This window comes from Peromyscus eremicus, chromosome 13, assembly GCF_949786415.1.
Source record: "Peromyscus eremicus chromosome 13, PerEre_H2_v1, whole genome shotgun sequence".
Classification (NCBI taxonomy): domain Eukaryota; kingdom Metazoa; phylum Chordata; class Mammalia; order Rodentia; family Cricetidae; genus Peromyscus; species Peromyscus eremicus.
In genome coordinates, this window is record NC_081429.1 from 37,225,738 (window position 1) to 37,252,397 (window position 26,660).

The 26,660-nt window shown below is 52.7% G+C and overlaps 1 protein-coding gene across 1 annotated transcript; it reads right to left on the reverse strand.

The window, feature by feature from the left end:
* Positions 1-2,806: 2,806 nt before the first annotated feature.
* On the reverse strand, positions 2,807-26,213 carry LOC131923543 (probable hydrolase PNKD). Its single transcript, XM_059278645.1, has 9 exons — positions 26,053-26,213; positions 7,487-7,602; positions 7,169-7,281; positions 6,199-6,257; positions 5,565-5,657; positions 5,084-5,247; positions 4,356-4,442; positions 3,291-3,406; positions 2,807-3,083 (listed from the first exon to the last, which is right to left on the reverse strand). Exons 1-9 carry the CDS (start codon positions 26,211-26,213, stop codon positions 2,910-2,912), a joined length of 1,083 nt encoding a protein of 360 aa, XP_059134628.1. The 3' UTR covers positions 2,807-2,909.
* Positions 26,214-26,660: the final 447 nt, after the last annotated feature.

Consider the following 26,660-nt stretch of genomic DNA (forward strand, 5'->3'; position numbering starts at 1 on the left):
CATAGATTAAAAATAAACAGATCGCCGGGCGGTGGTGGTGCATGCCTTTAGTCCCAGCACTGGGGAGGCAGAGGCAGGCGGATCTCTGTGAGTTTGAGGCCAGTCTGATCTACAGAGTAGATTCCAGGACAGGCTCCAAAGTTACACAGAGAAACCCTGTCATGAAAAACCAAAAAAACCAAAAAACAAACAAAAAAACCCCCCCAAACCAAAAAACAAAACAAAAAAAAACAACACCCCCCCCAAACAAATCATTTTAAAATGTTTTTTAAAAAAGAAATACCTTTAATTACCTTCATGAACTAAAAACCAGCCTCGCTTACTAAAAACAAGTATCCACAAAAAGATAAATTCAATGAGATAAAACAAGACGTGAACAGGACTCCAGCTTTTGTTGTTGTTGTTGTTTGTTTGTTTTGTTGTTTGAAACAAGGTTTCTCTGTTTGACACCCCTGGATGTCCTGGAACTCTCTTTGTAGACCACGCTGGTCTAGAACTCACAGAGACATCCGCCTGCCTCTGCCTCCCGAGTGCTGGGATTAAAGGCGTGCGACACCACATCCCCTGTAGCTCTTTCTTTTTTTACAGATGCATTAAGACAAGCCAGAGGGAGGAAAAAGCCTGCTGGGTGTGGTGGTGGTGCGCACGCCTTTAATCCCAGCACTCAGGAGGCAGAGGCAGGTGGATCTCTGAGTTTGAGGTCAGCCTGGTCTACAGAGCCAGTTCCAGGACAGCCAGAGCTACACAGACCCTATCTTGAAAAACCAAAATAAAGAAAAAGAGACAAGCTGTAGCCAAGGCTGTGCTCCCGAAGCACTCTTCATTGCTGGACTGTGGCTAGTGGTGAGCTGTGTGTCTCAAGCTGAGGGAAAGACTGGGGTACCCACGTGGCAGACTCTGAACCAAAACACATGGGCTGTGGGAGGAATATGTGGAGGGCATTGTTTCTGGGCTGTTCTGGTGCTGCTGGGGATTGAACCCTGGGCCTAGTACATGGACAGGCTGCCCAAAGTTCTTCCCGTGTTAGTAACCCTCAGTTCTGAGACCTGGAACAAGCTCTCTGTTTGCTGTTAGGCATGCAGCAGCACAGATAAGTCATTGAGTTAAATCATTCATTCAACATTTATTGAGCGCCTACTGTGTGCCAGTGCACCGTGCTAGGCGCAGAATACGGAGATGCAGAAGATACAGTCCATGCCCTTAAGGATTCACAGTCTAGAAGGGGAGGCGAACATGTAAACAAGTAAAATACAGTGTGATGGATGCCACGAGAGAAGCATTTACAGGGTGCAGCAGAGGTAGCCTGGAAGACAGGGGTGAGGGATGCCTTCCTGGTGGAGGGGCCGGTGAGAGGCTCATAGAGGCGGCTGCCAGGCAGAGGAGGCGGGAGGAGGAGGAGCGGGAAGGCATTCCAATTGAAGAAACAGCAGCGTGAGCGAAGGCACGAAGGCGTGGGACTGTGTGTGTCCTGGGGGCGGGGAAGGCTAACTAGTCTGGTGGTATTGCTAGAGTGGGTTCCGAAGGCTGGGGCTAGAGAGGGCAGCCGAGGCCAGATGAGAAGAGAAACTGAGGGTGGGGGCATCTCAGAGGATCATCGGAGGGCACCGCACAGCCCAAGGGACGGACGGACAGACAGACGGCTCTGACACAGAGATGTGGCTCCTGGCTAACCCACGTGTGCCTGCTAGACAACCACAGCGGTGTCCTCAAGGGGGTGGCCCGGAGGACAAGCAGAGCGGGAGGAGGGGTGAGCAGTGGGGTAGACCCAGGCCTGGGGTCCCGGAAGCTGCCACTCACTGGAGCTCCTTGCTCCCCAGACCTCTGCTTTCTGTACACTGCCAGCCTGGGGCCCGGGATCCAGTGGGAAATCACGTGGGGATGGAAGGTGGGTTTTTTTTTGGCAAACTGCCAGGAGCTAGAGGCGTACCAGGACTGAAAGATCAGCCTGTAATGACTTCAGGAAGAAAAGAGTTGAGGATAAAGCAAGAGATGCTAAGGAGGTCAGAAGGGCAGACAGGAATTCCTAAGAACAAGGGCCCAAAGGAGAACGCAGCATCTCTCGGGTCAGACCCCAGCTCACTCTCCCCTGGGAAGGCAGGCCCTTGTGAGCCGGGGCAGGAGCAGAGGCCAGTGGCAGACCCGGGACAGATGTGCATGGTGTGTGGCTCTGTATTCCAGCGACTTGTGTCTCCTTGGCCTGAGGCAGAAGATTCCTTGGCAATCAGGGACCTTTCTCTCTAGCCTTCGGGGGGGTTCACCGAGTCAGGGGTGGGCTGGAAGCCTGGCTCTGGAAGCCAGCCCTTGGGTGTTCTTAGGAATGGCTTTGCCTGGCAATGTCTCAGCAGGGTGGGTAAGGTGGAGCTTAGAGTCTTGGCCACCCAGAGTCTGGCCGCCCCTGTTGGCGACCACTTTCCCAGGCACCACACCTTACAACACTGTTTTCAGGGTGAGCTTCTCCGACACCCTGGATGGGGAAAGGTGGAGGCCAGACTAGCCGGGTCAGTGCTCTGCTCTCCTGGGTTCTAGGGCTCCAGTGGGGGTGCGGCCTCTGGAAGGGGAAGCCAACAGCAGCAGCCTTCATGATCTGGCTATTGGTCCACAAGTGGGGGAGGGAGGCAGACCCTCTGAGGCAGCAAAGTCTAGAGATGTCCCAGGTTGCTACTTTCCTCTTACCCTAAATACCCAGCTGTGTCGTGTGGGGTCTCCAAGCCTTCTGCTGCTTCCTCCTCTAGGTCCCACTGCCTGGGCTCTGCCCTCCCTGAACAGTCTGGAAGAATGGTGCCGCCTAGGGCACCGGTGGCGGCGGCGGCGGCGGCGGTGGTATTCGTGATGGCGAAGGATGGCGAGGTGTGGGTGGTGGGTGGCTTCCCCTCTGCGGGGACAGCCTGGACCGGGGTGGGCTGGGGGTATCACTTGCTCTTGTGCATGTCCTTCAGCCGGCGCAGCTCCTCCAGGAGCTGGGCCCGGGAGTAGTTGTCGTCACTGGTGGGGCCCGGCCCCGGCCCCAGAGCTTCCTGTAGTGCCAGGCAATGGGTTCTCAGGAATGGGTTGTAGGCGCGCTCCTCTCCCAGGGTGGATGGGCACTGCAGGGCAAGAGGCACGGGGGGTGGGTGGGTAGAATCTGGAAAAGGGACCCAATACAAGGATGTCTGTCCTAGCCCCCTACCCTCCTAGGGTAAGAGGTCAGAGCTCTAGAAAGTGCTTGCGGGCCCAGGCTGGGCGGCTAGATGAGCGGCCAAGTCCCGCAGCACCCCATCGCACCCCATCCCGTCCCACTCCCCAGGCCTCACGGTGCTCTTGCGTTCCATCCGCTGTCTCTGCACCCACTGCATCTTCCTCTCACGGGCCAGATTCTCGGGCTCCACCACGCCTGCAAAGCCCAGGTTCTCTTCTGCGTATTCATGTCCTAGCCATGGCCAGCGGGGCCAGGAAGCAAGGCAGAGAGAGACTGGTGGTGAGGTCCTAAGTCCTTCCTACTCCACGGCCCAGGCCCGCAGCTACCCAGCCGTCAGAGCGGAGGGCAGGGCTCTTGGGAAATCCCAACACCAAAGCTGCTTTTCCAACCACGGGCACTGCTGCGGGGTCAGGGGGCAGAGGCAGTTTGGGCGGGCGGTTTGGGCTCTGGGAGGCCACAGTTAAGCCTCTTACCTTGCCTGGCATGACTTCACTTATGACCCGGCACCTCCCTAAGCCACAGTTCTCTACTTTGCCAAGTGGAGAAGAGAATAACGTGCCAGGCAAAAATTAAAAGAAAAAAAAAAAAAAGTTGGATGGGTAGGGAGGGGGAGGGGGATTTGGGGAGAGTTGATGCGTGTGTGTGTGTGTGTGTGTGTGTGTGTGTGTGTGTGTGTGAAGCCCAGGTGTCACTGGTTTTCCCAGTGTATAGAACAGAGCCTGGTAAGTGACAGCTGCATACAGTATCCATTACACAAGTGAGCATGTGTTCTGTGGATTAAATAAGGTATCTGTGATTTCTTGTATCAAATACAGGCCAGTGGGTACACGCGGACCAGATTTACTGTTTTCTCAGATGAGCAAAGGCTACTTTCTGTTTGGGCTTCAATCATAATTATCAGAACAAGTAGACAGCTTTCCAGGACTCTGAGTCCTCGGGGCTCCCAAGAGGCCAAGGGCTGACCTGGGGAGGGGACAGTGGCATGAAAGGCATGGGTATCATGTAGCCAGAATTACACTCCAGAAGGGAGGTCAGTGTCCGCTCCCACCCCCAGAGGACTGTCTGTGTTACCTCTGGGCCACGAACTGAGCTTGCCAGTCTCCGGGAACAGGAGGGACTGGGAGGGCCCTGTTACCAGGCAAAGCATGGAGCTGAGAGGAGAGAGAGGGGGGCATCTCACCAGGCCACAGCAGTGTATCATCCCCCAGGTCTAACACAGTGTCCAGTGAGCTCAGCATGGTCTCTGCTGTGCCTTCAAAGGTCCGTCCTGTATGGGGTCAGGTGTGCAAGGGTGACACAGTATGGTGTCAGGTACACAGAGGGGGTGGGGCAGGACCCAGACTGGGCAGCTTGGGTCAGCCACCCGTCCTTCAACTGAGCCCTGCCTGGCTATCCCCAGGCATCCGCTCCCTCCTTATGGGAGAGCTGGTGTGAGGCCCTACACACATGGTGGAATGTGGAAGGCAAGGCTGCTGAGTCTTCTGACTGGCTTCCTATGGTCCAGGCTTGGCGGGTAGAGACGATCCTCCCACCAAGAGAGTCTTAGACTTGGCTACCCTCTGGGACTCTGCGGTCTAGGACTTGGGGTCCTCACCCACCTAGAGTGCTACCTTCTCATTTAAATATCCTCAACTTTCCATGGCTTCTTCTTCCTGGTCACTATCTTGGGGAAACAGGTCTCACCCAGTGGAAATCAGTACTCTATGGGGTCTTTACTTAAAGGGTCCTCCTCTCAGGTCCGTCCCCTGTGAGAATCTTGAGAACATAAACCATCGGGTAACACAAGCGTGGGTGACCGCTAAAGACCATTGGGGTGTTGGAAATCAACATTTCCAAACGTGACGTGGGACAGTGACTGCTCTGGCCTTTGTCTCTCCCTCCTCCCCCGTCTCTTTTGTAGAAACTCACCACAGCCAGAGAGGAAGAGCAGGTCCCCTGAGAAGAGGCAGGAAGGACCTTTGTAGGGCTCCCCATCCAGCAGGTAGACCAGATGGCCTTGAGTGTGGCCAGGGGTGGCCAGGGCCCGGATCTGAAGCCGTCCCACACTCACCACATCTTGATGACACAGGGGGCTGGGGCACGAAACAACAGAGAAGAGGGAATTCAAGCTTGTGCCACGCCGGCCATGGCTACCACCCCAGACTTGAGGTGGCTATGGGGGGGGGGAGTGGCTTCTACAGCCGGGTGAAGACACAGGTGCCCAGGGTCTCAGGAGCCTTCCTCCTCTGGCCATGGCTGGGTCATCTTAGGGCAAACAGTCTTTTTACATGGATTCCACTTGGCTGTCTAAGAGCTAGGTAGGGTGTCACCAAAGATCCAGCTGCTGACACCCTGGAAGACTGAAGGAAGGAGGGAGGAGATGCCCACCATGTTTGGGTCGGGGACTTACTGGGTGAGGTAGGGGATGCCATCCTGAGGGCTCCCGTACACCCGACAGTCCCTGTGCCGCCGGCTGAGGTCACGGTTCCCTCCACTGTGGTCCCTGCGGGATGGCAGAGATGAGCACAGGGCACTCCAGAGGACAACTGTACTTGGCCTTCCCCCTTCCCTGAAGTACCCCCTGGCTTTTGTTCAAGCCATTTCCTGCTTTAAATCACCCCTCAACTCGATATGCTTCCATGACCAATTCCAACTGATCCTTCTGGACTCTCTCGCTCAGCTCCAGTTATCACGCTCAAATTCCCCCAAGTGGATCTGACCACACCCACCCAACGTTCCATCCTCTGCATCCTGTGCCACCTGCCAACTAACTAGACGTTCACTCTGTGGGTACCTACTGCATACCCATGAATAGAATACAGCAATTCCAGCCCTCCTCTGAGGCTCTAAGTTTCTGAGTGCCATGATAAAGGACCCAGTCCCTTTCTCTCTACCTCTGGTGGTGCCTAAGGGACTTCATGAGGAGATGGGTCCTGCCCATCCTGATAACCCCCAGGTGGTCCCCTCTGAGCCCAGGTCTGCAAGCCCAACCTATGAAGGTAAAGCTGCCTGCAGCCACAGCCCCACAACTCCCAGCCCCTTACCAGTGTTTGTGGGTGCAGAGAATGGCAACCAAGTTAACTCTTTCCTTTTCAATGGTAGCCTGAGGGAGAGAAGAGGTACTCAGGGTGGGGGTGGGGATACAGAGAGAGACACACTGAAAGTCTAGTTGGGGCTGGAGAGGTGAAGGAAAGGCAGGAGATGGGCCAGGGAGTGAGAGGCTGGCAAAGGGGCCCCGGAAGAGCAGAGGCCCAGCATGCCGTGGGGCAGGGAGGAGAGAGGGGCCATCAGGAGTTGACACGATACATTCACATTGAGAAGTAACTCTAGGCCCTGGGTTCTATTCCAGTACCACAACACACACACACACACACACACACACACACACACACACACACACACACCATATAATTGAAAAAATGTGGGTTGAGGATTTAGCTCAGTGGTAGAGCGCTTGCCTAGCAAGCGCAAGGATCTGAGTTCCGGCCTCAGCTCATAAAAAAAATTAAAAAAAAAATGTTATACCAGTCATAGTGGTGCATGCCTTTAATCCCAGCACTGGGGAGGAGGTGGGGCAGATCGCCAGCCTGGTCAGCATGTCACGTTCCAGACCAGCTAAAGCTAACTTAGTGAGACCTTGTCTTGGGGGGCAGGGAGGTGAAGAGAAGAAAAGAAAAGAAAAAAGAAAGAAAAGAAGACAATACCCCCCCCCAACCCAGACAATAAACAGATGACTAAAAACGGAAAAAGAGTACCCACCAGGAGAACACAGAAGGTAAGGGGCAGACTGGAAAATGCCAGGATTCACAGTCCTCGGCCAGAACACCCACCCTCTGGCTCTGCCTAAGACATTCACTCCTCCCCATGTTCTATGGGGTCGGTTCTTGTGTGAGGACACCCACCCACATGCAGGAGCATATCCCATAGTCAGAGGAACCAGGGTCAGCCCCCATCCATCAAGAGAAGCTGGCAGTCCCCACAGTGACTCCCGTTACCCCTGCTCCCTCCCCTCACCTGCACAGCCCTCGGGTCTGAGGGGTCCACAGCCACAGCCAGCCCGGCTTGGGTGTCGATGATGAGGTAGCTGTAGTTGTCGGAGAGGACAGGGATAGGGAGCACCTTCACTCCTGGGAAAGGCAGACAGAGAAGCTGGGGCGGGGTGGGGAGCCCACCGAGGGGGTAAGGAGAAGGAGGAGGAGGAGGAGGAGGGGGAGGAGGAGGAGGAGGAGGAGGGGGAGGAGGAGGAGGAGGAGGAGGAGGAGGAGGGCAGTAGCCAGGGAGGTGGGTGTGGGGAGCAGGGTGGGGTGCTGGCCAGGGGCAGCCAGAGCTTACCATTGAAGAGGCGGGGCTGAGTTTTGGAATGGCCTTTGGGGTAGCGATTCCGAGCCCTCCGAAGCTGCTGTCGGTAGAAGAGGTACCCAAGCCAGGTCCGGGTGTACAGGCTGTACCTGCAGGGCAGATGGCGTAGGGTCAGATTAATCCTCTTCCACGGCTGTATGCCCCACATCTCTGGCATCCCACTCCCTCAGCCACCCTTAGTCAAGCACTTTGCCGTCACCATTTTATTTGTTTGTTTTCTTCTTTTTTAGTCTCATGTAACCTAGACGAGGCTCAAACTCACTCTGTAGTCAAGGAGGACCGTGCATGCTGATCCTCCTGGCTCTGCCTCTACCTCTCAAGTGCTGGGATTATAGGTGTGGCTCACCATACTTGGTTCCTATGGTGCTGGGGATGGAACTCGTGGCTTCATGCTCAGGAAGCAAACTGACTGGGCTACGTCCCCAACCCTGGAAATTCCATTTTAACCACTTCAGCTGCTGCTGCTGCTGCTGCTGCTGCTGCTGGTGGTGGTCCAGAGACCAACTCTGAGAGCCACTGGGGTAGAGGAAGCAACAGACTGAGGCCCAGGGCGGCAGACAGCAGGGTTTGCTCGAGGAAGTGGAGTTCTATGGCGTCTTAGCTGGTAGAGGAGTAAGCAGGGGTGAGGCCGGAAGGGCTTGACCATCCATCCTTTCCCCACTAACATCCCAGCTATGGGCAGCTCAGGGAACCGGACCAGGATGCCAGAGTGTGGTGGTATTTTACTTGTACTGAAATGTGATTTTAATTGTATGTTAATAAATAAAGTTGCCTGGGGGTCAGAGCTATTAGAGCCATAGGAAGAGCACGGCGGCGGTGGCGCACGCCTTTAATCCCAGCACTTGGTAGACAGAGCTAGGTAGATCTCTGTGTGTTCAAGGATACAGCCAGCATTGGAGACACACGCCTTTAATCTCAATACCATAGAGGACCTGGAGGGCAGTACATGCAGGCAGTGACGAAGCAGTCATGTGTTTGGGTTTACAACCAATAAGAAGGCAGAACAGACAGTCTATATAAAGACGAACAGACAGGAAGTAGGCCCCTTTTCGGAGAGCTCTCTTGGCTGAAGCAGGAAGTGTAAGGCTCTTAGCTCTGACCTCTTGGCTTGCTTCTCTGAATCGGCTCTGTGTTTCTTATTTAATAAGACGGTTGGTTACATCTACACCAGAGTTCTCCAAACAAAATGTGTGACCTGTGAGGCCATCTAGGGCCCAGTTCAGAAGGGCCCCTTGGGCTCAATGCTCTGATGTCACACTATTTTGAATTTTTAATAATTTGAATATATATATATATATATATATATATATATATATATATATATATAAAAGTTTTATGAGACAGGTCTTGTCATACAATAAACATATCCTGAAGGTGGATCTCTGTCTCAAATTAAAAGGGCTGGAGATGTAATTTAGTGGTAGAGTACTTACCTAGCATGTACAAGTATTGTGTTCAATTCTCAGTACCCCAAACAAACAAGACCGGTATTGCACAATATAAAAATGAATGGAAAATTCTTGCTCATTATTTAAAATTTCCTTTTCTTTCTTTCTCTTTTCATTGATTGATTGATTGAGCGAGCTAGGGCCTAACTATGTAGCCTGAACTGAACTCCATCTGTAGACCATCACCATGTCTTGAACTAACTGGCAGTGGTCCTCCCACATCTGCTCCCCAAGTGCTGGGATCATAGTCACGGCGTCACCACGTTGGCTTTATTCAGAATGACGTTAAACAGAAAACTGAAAACACTGCAAGGCAAAAGAGTGATGGAAGAATGGAAACGCTTCATATTTTATTTCTCTCTCTGTGTCTCTCTCTCTCTCTGTCTCTGTCTCTGTCTCTCTCTGTTTCTCCCCCTCTCCCCAGAATCATGCGGCCATATAGCTCAAGGTGGCCTCAAACTTAAGATCCTCTTGCCTTTCTTTAGTGCTGGGATTGTAAGTACACAGTCAAGCCAGGCTCATTACTTTTGTACCATGAATAATAAATTTTCTCCTTTGTTTGAACAAGGGGCTTTGTTTTAACTAGTTAATTATCTATTTATTTAGGTACTATTGTTTGTTTGAGACAGGTTCTTGGGTAGCCCAGGCTATCCTCAAACTTGCTAGGTTGCCAGTAATGACCCTGAACTCATGACCCGCCTGCCTTTATCATCTCCCAAGGGCTAGGGTCACAGGTCTGTACCACCCCACCTTGCACCTGGAGTTTGCATGACACTGGGAAGCACAAATTATGCATCTAGCCCTTCAGGATGGGAAGGAGCTGGCTTGGGCCCTTGGTGTGCAGGAAACAGGCTGGGACGGACACAAGGTGAGGGAGCAGCCAATGCTTGGAGTGTCTGTCAAGCCAGTCAGAATACAGATGGCATCCTAAGCTTGACAAGTTGAGACGGCATGGAGGGCTGACCCTAAATCTGGAGGTGTGTTTGAAGAAGGACAGACTCTCTAGCCCCTTAGAGAAATACTCGCTGCTTTATCTGCAAACGGTTTGCACAAACCAAGTAGGTCCTGGACGGTTTGGCAGTAAAGGTTCAGCTGCCACTGAACCAGGACTTCCGCTCTGCACCTCTCAGCTGCCCTGGCAATTCTGGCACGCCAAGGGAGGTCCTGCAGTCTGTGTTGTGCGCCCATTTTTATATCCCCTATTTTCGGTTTCATTTGCAACTCAGTTTTAGTCCTCTAGACTTGCACGTTTTTGACCACGTTTTACCGATCCCCGGCTCCCAGCCAAGTGTCCTGTACACTGCACAAGATGGTCGACACTCCCTGAGGCGGGCCTTCTAGTGGGAGGGATGCAGTGGGAAATAAAGTAGGGAAGGTGACCAGCTGAAAGCAGAGGAAGGATGAATGGCAGACAGAGTAGACCTGGCCCACAAGATGCCTTAGCCAGGAAGGGGGCTGGAGGCCAACCCCGGTTACTGAGCTTGATTCTCAGGACCCCAAGAGTGGAAGGGAGGACGTGACTTCTGTAAGTTATCCTCTGATCTCTACCCCAGGACTCTAGCAAGTGCACACACAGAGACTAATCAAAAATGTCATAGCTATAGGAGACCAGGAAAACAGGCCTCCCAGGGGATGTGTTCATAAGGGACAGGCCAAGGAGGAGGTCAGGGGAAGCAGCCTCGACGCCGAGCTCCCATCCACCCATTGCTAATTCTTTGTGTACTCTGCTGTAATAGCAAAGAGCTGGTGCAAGAGCGACACCCAGTTAGGGGGTGTGAGAGGAGCACTGAGCACAACCTAGATGTCCGTGAATAGATTGCAGGAATAAGGATTATAGATTGCTAAATAGCTGAATGACACATAGACCTTTTCTTGTTGAGAAGGATGATTACATATTTAGATACTTCTACTGGGGAATGACCCAGGGTCATTGAAAGTGGCTCTTGGCGGTGAAAATACGGTGTATCTTTCTTCATATGCTGGGGATGGACTGTCCTACCTCCCCCCCCCACTCCCCCACCCCCCACTCCCCCGTTCCTCCTCAGTGACTCCTTTGCTTGTGTACATTTTATTATTTGGTGGTAAATATGCTATGAATTTGGAGAAGAAAGGAGAGAGGGAGAGAAACTTAGATTCAGAGATTCTAAAAGAATCCTGTGGTTCAGAAATAACACCCCCCAAACTCATATAGTTGGACACATACATTTATTTTACTTTCCTTTAAAAAAAAGTTAGGGCTGGAGAGATGGCTCAGAGGTTAAGAGCACTGACTGCTCTTCCAGAAGTCCTGAGTTCAATTCCCAGCACCCACATGGTGGCTCACAACCATCTGTAATGAGATCTGGTGCCCTCTTCTGGACTGCGGTCATACATGCTATATACATAATAAATAAATAATTTTAAAAAAATTAACAAGCATAGCTGGGTGGTGGTGGCGCATCCTTTAACCCCAGCATTCAGGAGGGGAGGCAGAGGCAGACAGACCTCTGTGAGCTCAAGGCTAGCCTAGTCTACAGAGTGAGCTCCAGGACAGGTTCCAAAGCTACATAGAGGAAAGCCTGTCTCGAAAACAAAACAAAACAAAAAATCAACAAACATAAAAATTACTACCTGAAAACGCAAATGCGAAAAGGGGAAGACACTCATTTGAAACATAAACGGAAGAATACACACATAAGCTTCAAGACGTATTAAGACTGCAGATCTGGTGCAGGAAGTCCCCAAGTGTCCCTCTGACCATCTGCAGTCCTCCTGGAGAGGGTGGACTACAGCGGCTGGAGGCAGGTGGGAGAGGTAGGTGCCAGACGGGCAACACCTGGACCATGCAGAGAGCAAGGTTAGTTTCTTGCAGTCCTTGCCTCCTCTGGCAGCATGTGGCTGCTGGCAAGAAGTGAAATAGCCCGCCCTCCAGGCCTCTTTTGTCCTGTAGGGGTGACGGCAGAGGGTGTGTCATCTTGAAGGTCACTCAGCAAACACTTTTCCTTTCTTAGACTCGATAAGGGGCTGAACTCAGATGGACCTGTGCAGCTGCCTAGTGTCAAGTTCTGAGTTCAAGGTGGCAGGCAGCAAGGAGGGCAGTGGGGGTGCGGGGATGCCTGAGCAATAGTGAGGAGGCACTGGGTGTGAGGAGGCACTGGGTGTGAGGATGCACTGGATGTGGGAATGCACTGGGTGTGAGGATGCACTGGGTCCGAGCAATCCTAGCTCCACACCTTCTCTTGGGCAGGTCTCTCACCTGGGACCTTCTTCCCTCCGCTGGACCTTCTCCAAGAAGCGTCCCCTGATGTCTCTCCCTCTCTCTCACCGTGGCTTCATTCACCACACAAACACTTGCAGCTTCTAACTTGCAGCCTAACGAACACCTGGACACCGGGCAAGTCACCAAGCACAGTCGGAGAGATTTGCATAGTCTCAAACTATCTGCCTTACAAGATCCTAATTAGTCACTGGAGAAACCTGGTTGACTCCACTTGAAACTGATGACGAAAGATAATGTCAGGCCGGAGGGCTCCATCAGCAGGCGGGCACTTGCCTAGCACCCATATGCACTGGGGTTCCAGCCCCAGCACCCACAGAAAAGAAAACAGATGCCTATCTCAGCAGTAACAATATATTTTTGACCATGGAGGAAGGCACAACTTCCCTTCTGTGGCCGTCATGTCCAAAATGTACAACCATAATTTATTCATGAGAAAAACCTCAGACAAACCCAGATTGAGGGACCCGCTGTAAAACACCTGGCCAGTGCTGCACATCAGAGAGGTCTGGGAGAGTCTGGACAGTGGGGGACCCTTGCTCAGAGTCAGGACCGGAAAAGGAGCCGTCGGGAGACAGCTGACGACATTTAAATAAGGTCTGATAGTGTTGACAGTCTCTTGTCGATCTGAATTCGTTGCTTCTGAGAGCTTTACTGTGATCACGAAACAGTAACATCCAGGGGGGCTGGGCTAGGTGTACAGGACTTTTTGTGTGGGTTGTTTTGACACATCTAAAATGATTTCAAACTGAAAAGTTAAACGACATAAAGAAATACAGCCACCCTCTCCTCTATGGAGTATTAGTCCTGCCCAAGCCCTGTTCTGACGTTTCTGCCCTTGTCACTCACGGAAAGGGCCGCAGTTCCGACTCCTGCTGTCGCGTGGCCCGACAGATAAGGTTCTTCATCCTTAGGACGGTGGTGCCCTGGCAGAACCATATGAAGGTTAAGTGGCACCAAGAGAACACATGGAAACCACCGGTCAGAGCCGGATGGTGGAAGGGGTTCCAAAACTGCCACTTCCTTTCCAGATGCTGCCAGATGCCAACCCAGCTGCTAGGAGCGGCTGAGAGATGTCCTTGTCTTCCCTGTCCAATGCTAACATGTGTGCTGTGATTCTGTGACACAGACAAAAGGCAGAACCTGGCTGGGCGGTGGTGACACACGCCTTTGATCCCAACAGAGGGGACGGGATTGAGACACAGAGGCAGCAGGATGTCTGTGAGTTCAAGGCCAGCCTGGTCTATGAAACAAGATCCAGGTCAGCTAGGGCTACAAAGCAAAAAGAGGAGGAGGAGGAGGAGGAGGAGGAGGAGGAGGAGGAGGAGGAGGAGGAGGAAGAGGAGGAGGAGGAGAAGAAGAAGAAGTAGAAGAAGAAGAAGAAGAAGAAGAAGAAGAAGAAGAAGAAGAAGAAGAAGAAGAGGAAGAAGGCAAGCAAACTTTATGAGTGCAGAGGCCAATCTCTTGGGCTTATTTTATTTGGAAAATATCACTGTGCTTGCTGGACACAGTGGGAACAGCACAGAACAAAGCCAAAGGCTCCTTGCCTTGGTGATAATTATGTTGTAGCAAAAAATATCGGAACTCACGCACATTAACCGGAAGACAGATGAATCATTAACTACCAGCTAACTGGAGCCGGCTCAGAGCCACTACAAGGAAATGGGCCCGAGCGTACGCAGAAGAACCAAAGCCTCCTCTCTTAGCCTGCAGGACACTGAGAGATGGAGCCTGTACTGAACTGTTTTGGGTGGTACAGAACCAAGGGCTGGGCAGGCGGGACTGCGGCATGTTCTAGGAGTTTTGCCAGGAGGCTTCAAGGTCTTGGCAGAGTCAAAGTGCTAGAGCGGGAGCCGCTGAGTGGGCAGGGAGAGACCACGGAGAGAGCGAGAGAGCGAGAGGGAAGAAGATGGTGGCAAAGACGGTGTGGCTAAGGAGGAGGCAACAGTCTGAAGGGCGCCCTGCAGGGTGGCCCAAGGGGAAGGGAGTCTGGGGTGTCAAGTCAATCAGGTTGGGAGAAGCTGGGGGCGGGCTGAGATCCTAGCTGTGCCTGGTGCAACCCCCGACTCCCACCCTACCCTCCTCCCCCGCCACAGTGTCTTTACATGGCTCTGATGCGAAGCTCAACTCCTCCAAGGGTACCGTTAGCCTTGACCATGTCACAATCGCACGGTCTGTGGACCCCCTTCTCTTTAGCCCTCTCTCTCAAATGAGGATTTTTCCCAGTTCTGGCTTCTGCCACTCTGGATGGCTCATACAGGGGACAGGTCATCTCTAGGTCCTACAAGAGCCTCCTTCACCTAGACTTTGACTTCTAGTCCAAACTACAGCCAAGGCAAAAGCTCAGGTTCCGAACGCACCACTTCTGACTGAGTCTTGCTCCTGCTCGGAGCCTGCCTGGCTCCCAGAGCTCACAAAGGATTCTCACTCCCTGGTTTGACCCTCCACCAGACTCTGCCTCCTCCCTTCCCATTGAGTCCGGAGAAAACCCTGCGCTCCCCAGAGCGAACGGGTGGAAACCCCCTACATATCAAGAGCAAAATATAAAAATAAACCAGGTCATACCCAGACTGTGGGAAACTACACAGCCAGGAAAACAAATGATCAAAACCAGGATTTAACATGCACAGGGTCCGAACACGTACCATTAAGGTAAAAGACACGTTGCCAAGGAAACAACCTGACATTGATTGAAATGCCAATGCATGCAGAAGCCCTCCGAGTTCCCACTCAGGATGCAGACATGTGGTGAAGGACAGAGCTGTTGAAGACAGTCATCATCCTAGCCAGCAGTACTGCTCAGCCTCAGGGAGGTGGGGGGACTGTAGTCCTTCCACCCTATCTACAATGTTCTATTTCTTAAGTTGGGGAGTGCGGCACGGACTGCTATGTTAGCTAGTGGTTTCGAAGATGCTTACAGTAACTCATTAAAATTTCAGGGCTGCGTGCAGCAGTGGCGCATGCCTTTAATGCCAGCACTGGGGGGGCAGAGCCAGGCCTGTGTGGTTGTACACACCTTTAATCCCAGCATGTGGGAGACAGAGAGGCAGATGAATCTTTGTGAATTAGAAGCCAGCCTGGTCTACATAGCAAGACCCAGGATAGCCAGGGCTACATAGAGAGACCCTGTCTCAGTAACAGAAAAAAAGAAAAAAGAAAAAGAAAAGAAAGCAACTTCAAAACTGTCCTCTTGCTGGGCATGGTGGCTCACTCCTGTAAACCCAATACATTAAATGGCTGAGGCAGGAGGATCAGGAACTCAAAAGTTGTCTTCAGTTACATAGGAAGTTTGATGCCACCCTGGGCTACCTGAAACCTTGGCTCAAAAAAACAACAGGGGCCGGGCGGTGGTGGCGCATGCCTTTAATCCCAGCACTCGGGAGGCAGAGGCAGGCAGATCTCTATGAGTTTGAGGCCAGCCTGGTCTACAGAGTGAGATCCAGGACAGGCACCAAAACTACACAGAGAAACCCTGTCTCGAGAAAAAAACGAACAACAAACAAACAAACAAACCAACAGGGGGCAGGAGTCCACCTAACAACTGCAGTTCAGTCCCCACAACCTCCACCAAAAGCTAGATGTGGTAGCATGCATCTGTAATTCCAGCACTTCTACAGCAAGATGGAAGGTGGAGACAGGGGACATCTCCCCTAGCTCAAAGGTCAGCTAGCCTAGAGAACGCAGGACAACCGCAGAAACAAGACTGTGCCTCCACAAGCGTGTGCTGGCTAGTCTTACGTCGACACAACTAAGTCATCTGAAAATGCCTCCATGAGATCTGACTGTAGGCAAATCTGAAGGGCAATTAGTGATTGATTTGGGAGGGCCCAGCCCACTGTGGGTGGTGTCACTCCCTGGGTTCTGTAGGAAAGCAGGCTGTGCCAGCCATGATCAACAAGCCAGTAAGCAGCGCTCCCTCATGGCCTGTGCATCAGCTCCAGCCTCCAGGTTCCTGCCCTGTTTTGAGTTCCTGCTCTGACTTCCTTAGATGATGAACAGTGCTGTGGACGTGTAAGCTGAATAAACGGTTTCCTCCCCAAGTTGTTTTGATTGTGGCGATTCGCTGCAGCAATTAAAAGCCCTAATTAAGACAAAGTGGAAGGAGAAAACTGACTCCAGACAGTTGTCCTCTGACCGCCACCAGAGGGCTGTGGCCTGTGTGTGTGTGGCATGGGGGCCACACTGAGATGATTCGGTGGTTAAGGTGCTTACTGCCAAATTTCATGACCTGGGTTCCATCCCTAGGACCCACACAGTGGAAGGAGAGAACTGACTCCTGCAAGCTGTCCCCTGAGCATACGTGTGCCCTCCCCCACAAGAAGGTCAAAAAGGGTAACAAACAAATAAACAAACAACAAAGAATGAAAAACAAAACAGGTCTGTGAATGTCGCCCAGTTGGTAGCATGCTTGGCTGGCATGCATGAAGCCCTGGCTTCAGCTCTGGCTTATAAACCAGGTGTGGTTGTACATGGCTATAATCCCAGTGGAGTCAGGAGGATCAAAAGCCTGAGACCAAGCTTAGGCTGCATGAGACCCTGTCTCAAACAACACAACAAGAAAAAGCTCTGGGCTCCCTGCCTCTGCTCGGGGTAGCATTCTGGGCCTGAAATCCCCTCTTTCCTTGTGCACCTAGACGTCTCTACTTCCTAAAGTCCTAACCGTGTTCACTCTTGCTAGGAGATGTCGCCATTGACGATGGCATCAGAGACCTTCTCCCCTCTGCTCCATCTGGAACCCACAGCCATCTCAGCCCCCCAGCCGGGCCCTCACGCACAAACGTAGTGCCTATGGTTTCCATGGTATCTTACTTGGATAGTACCTGCCTGGGGCTAACAGGTTCCCACCTGCCCCTTGGGTGGCTTCCTGTGACTCCCGTGTTTCCCCTCCACCCCCAGGAGCTCCTACACTGGCACAGCACAGCAACTGGCATTCAAGAAAGGCTGGCTGGAGATTGGGAAAGGCCGGGGAGGGGCTGGGCATGTGCGTGGCACAGGGCCTGGCCAGAATGGATCCCAGGCGAGGCCAGGGCTGGCAGACCAGCAAGCCTAATGGCAGTGAGTTGCCCAACTGAAGTCCTCTCCACCCTCCCTCCCTCCTCTTGCCCCACTGCCCCCACAGACCTGGACAAGCAGGGTATTTTGCCAAGCAGGTCACCCAGATTCAAGGGCATGGGTGGGGGCTGTGTCACTGGGACACAAAATCTTAATGTTGCTTGCCATGTAGGCGGCATCTAGGGCCCCAGGGCCAGGGAGAAGGAAGACAGAAGAGAACAAGGAGATGGAACACAGGACAGACGTTCCCAAGAGGTCCCCAGGCCCCACTCTGCTCCTGTCTGTAAGGTCAGAGTCAAGGCTCTTCCCTGGAGCTCATTGCCACATCTTTAACAACAGTTTTCAATGCCGCAGCTTTTCTTGTCTGAGCCTGTGAGCAAGCTCCGACTGAGCCCAGTGCCTCCCATGGATTATCTCAAGTCCTCCGCTCAAGTCTGAGGCAGGTACCATACTCCCATCTTTCAGACAGGAAACGGAGCCTGGAAGAGTGGAAGTAGACCTTGTTGGATCAGATCACAGGACAGGGAACCGTGGGTAGAGATATCTCCCTGGAACCTACTAAAATCCTCCCCAAACCCCAAGTCAGGAGTAGGACTAGTATGGGCCTGAACGATTAGATGGCTACTCCAATTCCTCTGAAGGGCTTTTTGGAGAAAAATGATAGGTCGGGGTGGGTACACAGACCTGGGCACTTAGCCCAGGATCTGGCCTCCGGGACCTCGAAGTCTGGTAACCGCTCTGCCCCTTGTTCCTGAACCAGCCCATGATATCCACGAGCATTCTGCACTCAACTGCAGAGAGGGCAGGGAGCCCTAGGGGTGTCAGGAGGGGACATCTGGCCCAGGGATTTTTGAAAGCCCCTGTGAAATGAAGGCTCTTTTGATTTCTGCAGGCGAGTGTTGGCAGGTCAGTGGTTTCATGGACGCCCTGGGAGCCCTAGGGAGAGGAGAATTTAGGAAAAGGGGTAGTGACTGGAGAGGAAAATGTAAGAGTCACCGTAGAAGTCCTACGGCCAACCTATACCCGCCTGACTGAGACGCCATGGCTTAAGGATGGAACCCAGGGCCTGCCATGTGAAAGGCAAGCCCCCTACCACTGAGCTATATATACCCCAGCCCTTGCCCCCTGGTTTCTTCAGTCCTTACCAGATACACAACCTCTGCTCTTCTATTGCTGGGTGCACGGGGCAGGGACTTATTCTCCAGCCTCTTCCTCTTTTTATTCAACTCTTCTAAAAATTCATGTGATTAATAGGGGTAACACTGACAGCCACACCGGTCCCCAGGCATGGCCAGCAAGCTGGGCTCTAGGACAGCACTCACAGCAGTCTATCAGAACAAGCCACTGGGGTTGGGTACCTAGTCCACACTGAGATGTTTGACTTCTTGGACCAGGTGTGGTGGCCTTTCATGCCAGCACTTGGGAGCCAGAGGCAGGTGGGTCTCTATGAGGTCCATGCTGGCCAGAGATACAGAGTGAGATCTTGTCTCAAAACAACCACCACCACCAAATTCCCCCAAACAACAACAACAAGGAGATTCTGACTCCTTCTATCCCCTCCCCGAGTCTGTAATGCTAAAGACAGAACCTGGGGCCTGGCACATGCTTGGGCATGCGCTCTCCCGCTAAAGTGCAATCTTTCCCCAGTCCTGAAATCTGACTCAGCATTTCTACAGCCCGGAACAGCATTTCTACCCACCATCACCCCATGAGAAAGAAAATAAAGTTTTCTAATTGGTTCCCTGGGACCCAGGTGGGAGACAGTGTGGGGCTGCTGTGGGAGCATCCCAGGCCGAGCTACAGCCGTCCCAGAGCCCTCCTTGGGGCTTAGGATGGTGAGCGGAGTGCCAGCCTCCTCGTTCGCGCTCACAGTGCACCACTGCTCACCCCCCTGCTCCGGGGCATGGCTTCTCTGGTATCTGAGCCCAGCCTAAGCTCTATGGGAAGTCATGGGGACAGACAGCTGACAGAGGGTAAGACATCCCCTCCCCCACCCTCTTCTGCTGCCCAGGAGAAAAACACACAAAGCTGGTTCTTCTTCTCCTTCCCCTCTCCCCAGGGCAGCCCTGAAAGAAGCTGGAGGGATGTCAAGTGACTGCCTCAGCTGAGCCCAGGGTCCCATCTCGGCCAGTATGGGGCAGAAGGGAGCAGGATGAGGGGGGATTCCGTATCCACAGAACATACACACACACACACACACACACACACACACACACATATATGGCAGTCAGGGTCACCTCCCTTACCTCCTTCCCAGCTTAGGGACAGCGAGACCTAAGAACCAACTGTAGCCCAACAGGCAGGCTCGGAGTAGTGAGACGGGCCCAGGGTGGTGAGGCTGGTGGTCATGGGTATTTCTGGCCAAGACTTGGCTTGTCCAGGCTTGCATGTGACCAGTGATGGGACACACCTAATAACAAACTTGGCATGGCTGTCTGAGGGCTGAAGGACCAGACAGACCCAGGAGGGTCACAGGTCACAGGTCACAGGGTTCTATTGAACAGGATTGGCTCAGGGCCTTAGGAACAGAGAGTCTCTCCCTATTGTGTGCTTTCTTGGGAAGAAACAAGCTAACGAGGCGCTAAACAGGGCCTTGGGTGAGGGTTTCCTGTAGCCTCCAGCGTGCCTGGAGGTCACTTCTCCATGCCCAGGAGAGGCCAGGGCATGCAAGGTCGGTGTCTCCTGTGTCTCCTGTTTATTCTCACCGCCACCCCCACCACCCCCAACTTCCGACTCTTTGCAGGCCTCTCCAGAGGACGGTCACCTTTTGTAGAAGGAAGCCGTATGACTGACTGCTAGGAGCGCTCAGGCAAGATGTGAAACACATTAGAACTGGCAGCCCCTCCAGCAAGCCCCACCTAGCCAGAAGGCCTGTGCCACGGGCTGCCAGCCTTGCCAAAGCACTGGAACCCACTGCTTTTGGATCTCTCCTCTCTCACTCATTTTCAGCACAGGCCCTTTTGACAGAGAACCTTGCTCTCTGGGCAGGCCTGTGGGAGTCCGGCTGCAAAGCCAGAGCTGTGGCAGCCTGAGCCCAGGAGAGAAAAACACACTGAAAGCTCTTTAAGAAGGGTAACGGGGGCCAGGCCCAGGGGAGGCAAAGGTGGATTGGGACTAAGGAGGTTAAGCCAGCTTCATGGAGGACACGGCACCCATGCTTCCCTCCCTCCCTCCATTCAAAAACATTGATAAGGGTTGCCGGTGTGCCAGGCATTGCTCTGGAAGCTAAGGTACAGGAGAATAGTCTTACTCTTGTTTTGTTTTTCAAGACAGGGTTTCTCTGTGTAGTTTTGGAGCCTGTCCTGGATCTCGCTCTGTAGACCAGGCTGGCCTCGAACTCACAGAGATCCGCCTGGCTCTGCCTCCCGAGTGCTGGGATTAAAGGCGTGCACCACCACCGCCAGACTCAAAGTTCTTCTCTTGTGTGGCCATATTTAGGTGAGAGGAGTGAAACAGTAATCAAAGGGACAAGTCAACACACAGGGCACATCACGTGCTGTCACCTACTGCTGAGACTAAAGCTGGCCAAGGGGAATGGGAGGGCAGGGCCGGGGACAATGCCATACGCAGATGAGGCGGTCACAGCGGCGCAGGGCGGGCCTCCGGAACAGGTGGATTCGGCGGAGGTAGAACGGTTTGGAGGAAGGACTGGCTGGGAGTGTTTGACAAACGGTAAAGTAGTTCCTGTGGCTGAGCAGTGAGCAGGGCACAGAGAGCCAACTTTACCAGAGAGTGACATGTTTCTGATTTTTTTATATGTAATTTTGGCTTCTTACAGTTACTGTGGGCCTGCTCCTGTGGGGAACTCAGAGGACAACTTGCAGGAGTCACACACTCCAGTTATGAGGCTTGAAATCTTGTTCACTGAGCCCTCTCAGTGGCCCATGATTCTGACTTAAACCAGCAGTTTCAACTGAGAGTACTTAGGGATGCTGCCAGCTGCGGCTCCCACAGCCCAGCTCAAACTGATCCAGCTGTGTATCCCATAGCCCAGCTCACACTGATCCAGCTGTGTATCCCACAGCCCAGCTCACACTGATCCAGCTGTGTATCCCACAGCCCAGCTCACACTGATCCAGCTGCGTCTCCCACAGCCCAGCTCACACTGATCCAACTGTGTATCCCACAGCCCAGCTCACACTGTTTGATCCAGCTGTGTATCCCACAGCCCAGCTCATACTGTTTGATCCAGCTGTGTATCCCACAGCCCAGCTCACACTGATCCAGCTGTGTATCCCATAGCCCAGCTCACACTGATCCAGCTGCAGCTTCTACAGCCCAGCTCACACTGATCCAGTTGTGTATCCCATAGCCCAGCTCACACTGATCCAGCTGCAGCTCCTACAGCCCAGCTCACACTGATCCAGCTGTGTATCCCATAGCCCAGCTCACACTGATCCAGCTGCATCTCCCATAGCCCAGTTCACACTGATCCAGCTGCGTCTCCCACAGCCCAGCTCACACTGATCCAGTTGTGTATCCCACAGCCCAGCTCACAGTGCTGCCTCTTCATCTAGGCCACAAACAAAGGGTTCTTTACTCAAGGGTCCTCATGTCGGGGCTTTAGGCCACCCTTGACATTGGGTCAGTGGACCCTACCGGCCCAGACAAGAGCCTTCCTCTTTCAGAATGGTAAAAATAAAGTTCACCGGGAGGACAGTGGATTTGATCACATGGCAGGGGGGAGGGTCAAGAAAGATCTCCTGGGGATGGGGCTGGAGAGATGGCTCAGTGGTTAAGAGTGCTTGCTGCTTATTGAGAGGACTGGAGTTCGGTTCCCAGTGCCTTTATCGGGTGTCTCGAAATCGTCAAACCCCCAAAAGGAAAGAATGTGAAAGTGTCTCGCCTCCCCTCAACAGGCAGGCTCTCCACAGAGCTCTGCTCTGCCAAACCCTCTCCACTACCACCGAGGAGGCAAAGGCGCAAAGGGAAACTGAGGCTGATGCAGAGGCCCGAATGAGGGAGTCTTATTCTCCAGATCACAGGCTCCTTAGCTGCACCCTGACACCCCCGGGAGCTTGTTATACCCTACCCCTGCCGGTTTGAACCCTAGCTCACATCTGTTCACACGGTCCTGTCTCCTTCTGGGCGGTGGGGTGCCAAGCCCTGAATATACTATCCAAGCACCCCATTGCTAAGATACAGTCTTAGCCTAGGAGATCTTTCACTCTTTTTTTTAACGTAATTTTAAAATTTTTATTTATGTGTGTTGGTGTTTTGCCTGCATGAGGGTGTTGGGTCTCCTGGAACTGGAGTTACAGACAGCTGTGAGCTGCCCTGTAGGTGCTGGGAATTGAACCTGGGTCCTCTGGAAGAACAGCCAGTGCTCTTTACTGCTGAGCCATCTCTCCAGCCTCACATCTTTCTTTCTTTTTTAAAGAGTACTTTTGAAAAAATTTGTGTGTGTGTGTGTGCGCGCGCGCAGTGTATACACAGTTACTCAAGGAGGCCAGAAGAAAGGGTCATATCCCCTACTGCTGGAGTTACAGGTTGCTGCCTCACTCTGAAGGTTAGCTGAGGAGAACACTGCCCACATGCTGTTCCCAGGGGTGACTACCAGTCCTGACCTGGGTCAGCTAGGCGTTATGGGATGAGAGAGGGACATAGCATTTCCTGGTGGTGGTCGGATAAACTTAGAAGACAGGTGTGAGAGAACTTAAGTAGGACATGCACCCTCCCTCCTGCCTGTCACAGGCTACCACACAAGCAGTTGCTACCATTTCCAGATCATTTACATGTGGGTTCATTCAACCTTCACAGAAGCCCCCGAAGGCAGACACTCACACCATTCCCCATTTTGCAGGCGCAAACAAGCCAGGCTCAGGAAGGTTATCTGCCCAGTGCCATGTGCTCAGTAGACAGCCGAGCCAGGATACAAACGCTGACTTGTCCAGCCATCCCATCTCCCATAGGCTTAGCTACTCTGTACCCTGTTTCCCAGAGCCCCCAGTGCATGTGCCTAACGTCAGCCCACATCTGGTGGATCTCCCCTCAGCTGAGCCTAGTTATTCTCATCCCTGCATAATGGTGGCTACTGAGGAAAGCCTTTTCTAAAATTAGCATGACTAATGATGACATGAACAGTTCCTCTTTCAGCCACTGCTGAGGATTTCCTCATGGTCCTCCTCACCACATCTTTGGCTTATGGAGGTATGGACTCCTCCTTCCTACAGGCTTGGAGGCACCTCAAAATAACACCTACACATTCGCCCCGTTTCCTGCTTGTACCCCTGCTCCACTCCGAAGGTTAGCGGTGTCTCCCCTCAAGGGACTGCACTGATTGTTTCCCAGACCACAGAGCAGCAGGGTCTGGAAATCCTATTCCAGGCACACCCTACTGCTCTGCAAATTTGGAAAGTTGATTCTAATGCAATCTGGAAATGCAGACAAAGAAAGCCCCATAGAACCACTGAATTCTTTAAAAAAAAAAAAAAAATTTTTAAAGATTTTACTGTGGGGGTTGGGGATTTAGCTCAGTGGTAGAACACTTGCCTAGCAAGCGCAAGGCCCTGGGTTCAGTCCTCAGCTCTGGGGGAAAAAAAAAAGATTTACTGTGAATGGGTGTTTTGCCTGCATGTATATCTGTGCACCGTGTTTGTGTCCGGTGCCCTCAGAAGTGGGTGTTAAAGCCTCTGTAAGTGTAGTTATGGGCAGTTGTGAACCACCATGTGGGTGCTGGGAACTGAGCATGGATTCTCTGCAAGAGCAGTCAACGCTCTAAACAGCTGAGCCATCTCTACAGCCCAGAACCACTTAATTCTGAGTGTGGGTGGTAGTGCACACCTGTAATTGAGCATGGGACTGGGGTAATATGGCTGGCTGCAAACTTTGAAGCAATCCTGGGACATAGCAAGATCCTACCTTTTTTTTTTTTTTTTTTTTAGGTTTTTCGAGACAGGGTTTCTCCGTGTAGCTTTGCACCTTTCCTGGAACTCGCTTTGTAGACCAGGTTGGCCTCGAACTCATAGAGATCCGCCTGCCTCTGCCTCCCGAGTGCTGGGATCAAAGGTGTGCACCACCGCTGCAAGATCCTATCTTAACCCCTAATAATCTCCTCCCCACCAAAAAAAAAAAAAAAAGAATGACAAAGAAGCTCCCCAAAATCAAAATTAAGAGATTTGAAAAACTCCCAAATCCCAAGTCTAGAAATACTCAGACTCTCATGTTGTGATACTGTGATTATTGGCAGTCTGATCCCAGGAATTCTGATTCTAGTTCCTTATGGAAACTCCCATTTTGCCACTTCCTCGGGCCATTTGTATGACTCCGGGCATAACAATTTCGGATGCTAAAAATAGATTTAAAATCCTTTCTCTAAATAGAGCTACGTGATCCTCAGGAATGTTGTGAAGAAAACTAAAAACCCAAACCAAAGCAAATGCATGCACACACACGCACATGCACACATGCACATGCACACACGCACATGCACGCACACACGCAAGTGCCAGGGCACAGCCCCCAAATCTAGTGACTAGGGGGTGTACAGATCAGTGGTGGAGCATGTTTAGCATTCCTGAGGCCCGATCTCCAGTGCCAACCAAATGACAAACAGACCAAACAAAATAAAACCTCTCACCCCCTCCCAGAATCCAGATACAAATGACAATGATAGACAGTTGCAACCCCTGGCCTGTACACACTTGTAAAGACAGCACCTAGGAGGCTAGAGGGTCACAGGAAACCAGCTTGGGATACATAGGGCGGCCGTCCTACCAAGCTAACCAGCTAAACAAACAAAAACTGACACTCATTACTTAATGCTTTTTACAAAGTATTGGTTTGAGCACTATCTAGACTCTGTTCTTCAGCCTCCGGGGCTTTTATATCTCTATTTTTAGAGACTGTGAATGGAGCCCTGAGCCTGAAGTTTTGGGGAGTAGCCGAGGTAGTCTGAGGAGGGAGGAAGGGTGAATTGCACAATGTCTTCTCTGAAGCTCAGAAATTCCTAGGCTTAGGCCCTCCCAGCAATCCGGCCACGGGCCTCCATTCCCATCCTGAGATCACTGTCCCGTAAATTGCGGTTTGAGGTCCTGCCCGATAGACGGATAGACCCTCGGAAGCTTGTCTTCGGGTTTCTTCCCTGCTGCTGACTGCTACGGAACAGTGATGATTGTTATCACTTTTGCCAGGGCCCCTTAAAGGAAGGGACAAAGAGAAGGAGGAGAGTTGGCTGGGAAAAGTCGCTGGAGGTCCGTGGCTGGCAGTTGGGTCAAATTTCACAGCCGTGGGCTTTGGGGGCCGGTAGTGAGAGGCAGAGGCAAGGGCCAGATTGACCTACAGAGTTGAACTTTGCAAGGGACAGAACAATCTACCTAGAGTTGTGGAGAGTTGGGTGATAGGCAGGACAGGGCACACGGAGGAAAGTTGGACGTCCGGAGCATGCTTTTACCCTTGAACCTGCCACGGAGCCCTATATGCTGACCTCTGCCCTGCGGCCAGGTGCGAGCTCTTCCTGCACCAGTTCCCGCACTCCCCGCTTTTCCGGCTCCTTAGGCTCCAGCGTCTTACTCGGCGCTTGTCTCTGGTTCCCCTACCCTGCTTACACTTATCTGCGCCCCTAATCCTCTTTTCCCACCCGGCCCATCCCAATTCTTCAGTCCTCCAACTCTTTCCTTTCCTCCCTCAGCACGAACTCAGGGGCTTCTCCAGCCCGTTTCTCTATCCTTCTGCTCCGGTTTAGGACCGCCTAGTCCAAGCCACCCTAGAACCCCCTTCCGCATCCTCTCTCCCAGCGTGCCCGCCTTCTGGAGCCTTGCACGGATCGGAGCCGGGGCACTAACCCGATTCGGAAGAGCAGCCGCTGGCTGCGCGTCATGAGCAGGCCGTGGAAGCCCCGCCGCGCTTGGCAGCCGCGGGGACTCAGGAGCAGCACGAAGGCGAAGAACAGAAACCCGCAGCCGGAGACCCACAGCCAAGGCGCGGGCCAGCTCTGCCAAGCCATGCTGGGGGCCGGGACCGGGGGCGGGGCTGAGCGTTGCTAGGCGACGGTCCCCGCCCCAGCCCTCACGCGCGGAGAGGCGGGACTCCGGGCACCTGCGCGCTAGGGGGCGCGGACACTTGGCTCCTCCCATTACTTCGCATTCTGACCCGCCTCCTCGCCAGCTGTGGCTTGGCACGCGCTTCAGATCCCTAGTTTAAAGACAGACTGGATCCTCCCCTATCTGGTGAGTCTATAGGCGGAGCTCGAGCCGGCTTAACCGTGTGCTAATCAGGGTCCTCAGAGGCTAAGAATCCTGCGAGAGGACACAAGCCAGACCGCCCTCTTCCCTTGCAGGGGACTCTGGGAGAGGCCTTGGTGTGGTCCTCCTAGTGATGAGAAACGTTAGACTCCTTAACTTTATCAACTGGAAGGAACCCGGGAGTTCATTGCATCTTCTTCCGTTCATTT